Here is a 2,496-nt window from a genome sequence, read left to right as displayed (position 1 = left end):
CACACTGCATACGAATGTAGTACCAGCGATACATGAGAATGCTGCAGTAGCGCGTTGAATCAATCCGATTCATCCGAATTATTATTCAGTTTCAGTAGTTTTTTTTTAGGCTGGTGACTAACAATTACGAATTGTACGTCTGACTGTATTTATAAAATGCTGCACATGCGATACTGAGTTGACAATACTCGGATCAAGAATGTGTATGATGAATTTTTGTTTTTTTTTGTTGTTGAATTTACACTTTTTTCTGTTCCTTTCCATTCAGGCGAACTGGATTTCGCACGAAGATGCCGATTTCTCGCGATAGGCTTATCTAGATTACGCTGCAGTCAGGCTGTTCTTATAAACTCTTCCTTCCTATTTCTCGTCAAAACATTGGAACCTTCTCAAAAGTTGTATTTTTTTGTGATCTCGATGATGTAGTGCCTTTTTGGACTCTTATTGCAGTTCGCCGCTTTTCTGTGTCTGCTGTTGTTCCCGTTGTTGCTGCGCTTGTAGTGTATCTTTAATGTGTTTCTCGACCTGCGAATAACAACAAATCACGAGATAAATCGGATACAATTTTTCTGATTTCTGACGACGTGTTACTCAATGTGTAATGTTGATGTGCATCAACAAAAGTAAAAAATTAAATCGCAAGAAAGAAATAAAATGTTCATAACTTTCCTAGACATCAAAAAATTCATATCATTGATCTCGTTATTGCTGCATGCACAGTTGTTGCAAAATCAGCGTTTCTTCGCCAGCGATATCATTTACTGATAAGGAATCGCGTCTGCACAATCAGATTTAAAAAAAAGTATCTATGTGCTGATACAGCTATACCACTTGCTAAAGATCTAAAGGCGTTCTGCAAATACGTACCACTTTTTTTACATGTCTATATGCCCCAGATTCTGTGTTTCCGTGAACATTGTCCACTTTGTACGGCGGTCTAATAGTGACATTATCAAATACAACAATATTAGCTCCACTCCACGTAATATCCTGTATAGTCTTAGAAATAGCAATAAAGAGTTTTTGTCCTTCTGGAGACGCTCCGGCCTGCAGAGCCATTACCAGTCTCTTCTTCTCTTCGATCTGGTTGCGAACTCTTGTGTTTAGCCTTTGTAAATTAAGGCTCTGTGGTGGTTCGATGGTAGTAGGACTAACCTCCCGTATCACTTGAACGTTTGACACGAGAGACAAATTTACTACATGCACATCGTTTAGTGAGGCTCTACCGTTTGAGGATGGGCATTCTAAGAAGGTAATTAATTAAGGAATACAACAGAGTATCAATAAATATCAGTTTGTGAATTTTCAAAATCTTGCAATTTTAATTTCATAGATATTCGTCTATGATTAATCAGCTGGGTAAGCAGCCACGACTTTATGATAAGAAAGTAACATATAATGTTGCATACTTTAAATATCTATTTTGATTATGATATCTGTTAAAAGCATCATTGGATTACAACTAATTTTTGCACTACTGGCACCCGGAAATGGGTAGAAATATGCGATCGCGTATATCGCTCGAGCTGCCAATTTGCTGCCAATCAGAAGTCTCATAGACAAATAAGATGTTCACTAGCAAAAAAGTCGACCGTTGTACCGCGAGCACGGGAATACGAATCAAGGTTCTCAGAGCGAGCACGAAATGATGATCGAAGGCGCGAACATCACGCCGAGCCGTGATGACGTGCCCGTCGTCGACGCGCGTCGGCGAGGGTGCAGCGTTGTTCACGAGCCAACAACAAAACGAACGCACGGGGGCATCCAGCATGGTCGATGATAAGCGAGCGAAACTAACCTGACTTGCGCTGCGGGTCTTCGCGTTCGACAGATTCACGAGGCGGTACGCACGTTGCGGCGTCCGCACGTATCCGTCCGGTATCGAATCGCGAGGGGCATCGCGCCGGGACGCGACGCGGGGCCGTCGCGACACCCGTCGTGCAGCCTCACCACCGTTATTTACACTGCACGGTGCGGCGCGCACGATGGTGAACGCGCGCGTCCGTCCTACCAGCGATCGGCACGATTTTTGCAGTCAAAAGGATACTTAATACCAGCATTTTCGTCTGTGGATCGAATGCCTGCACCTCACCCTCGATTTCCTGCTCGTGACAGGTTTTACAAGCCACCGTGCTTCCAATAGTAAACCAGTCGCTGGCCCCGGCCATTTTTGACTACCGACAGCCTCGCGAACGCACTGTGCGTCATCTCGTGGTCAATGTCGTCGCGACATCTCGCGGTCGCTTCCACCAACCTTGCGAGCATGAATTCACAGGCCCAATCTACAATAAATTCCTTCCAGCGTGAAGCCGCCGTGCGCTAGCGCCCTCTTGGCAACCGCTGCATTAGGTCCGTTCCTTGCAGTTGCACCACTGGTCTATCAACTTCTATTCTTTCTCCCTTTCTAAGGTCCGAGCATACGCGTAGTGCAAAAGTATAAAAAGTATTAAAAAATTCATACAACGAAGAAATCTCGTTACGTCTAGTGCGCTATTT

General features: G+C 44.1%; 1 protein-coding gene across 2 annotated transcripts; it reads right to left on the bottom strand.

The window, feature by feature from the left end:
* Positions 1-98: 98 nt before the first annotated feature.
* LOC105279750 (protein LSM12 homolog A) lies at positions 99-2,211 on the bottom strand. Of its 2 annotated transcripts, none has more exons than XM_011339736.2 (3): positions 2,048-2,208; positions 868-1,244; positions 99-525 (listed from the first exon to the last, which is right to left on the bottom strand). In XM_011339736.2, exons 1-3 carry the CDS (start codon positions 2,166-2,168, stop codon positions 442-444), a joined length of 582 nt encoding a protein of 193 aa, XP_011338038.1. In that variant the 5' UTR covers positions 2,169-2,208; the 3' UTR covers positions 99-441. The 2 variants fall into 2 exon arrangements, with proteins under 2 accessions (XP_011338038.1, XP_019887341.1); XM_020031782.1 differs by lacking the exon at positions 99-525 and adding an exon at positions 532-778 and having other exon boundaries at positions 2,048-2,211.
* Between the last annotated feature and the right edge of the window lie 285 nt (positions 2,212-2,496).

The sequence above is a fragment of the Ooceraea biroi genome, chromosome 7 (assembly GCF_003672135.1).
Source record: "Ooceraea biroi isolate clonal line C1 chromosome 7, Obir_v5.4, whole genome shotgun sequence".
Lineage (NCBI taxonomy): Eukaryota > Metazoa > Arthropoda > Insecta > Hymenoptera > Formicidae > Ooceraea > Ooceraea biroi.
This window is presented reverse-complemented; position numbering and strand designations above follow the sequence as displayed.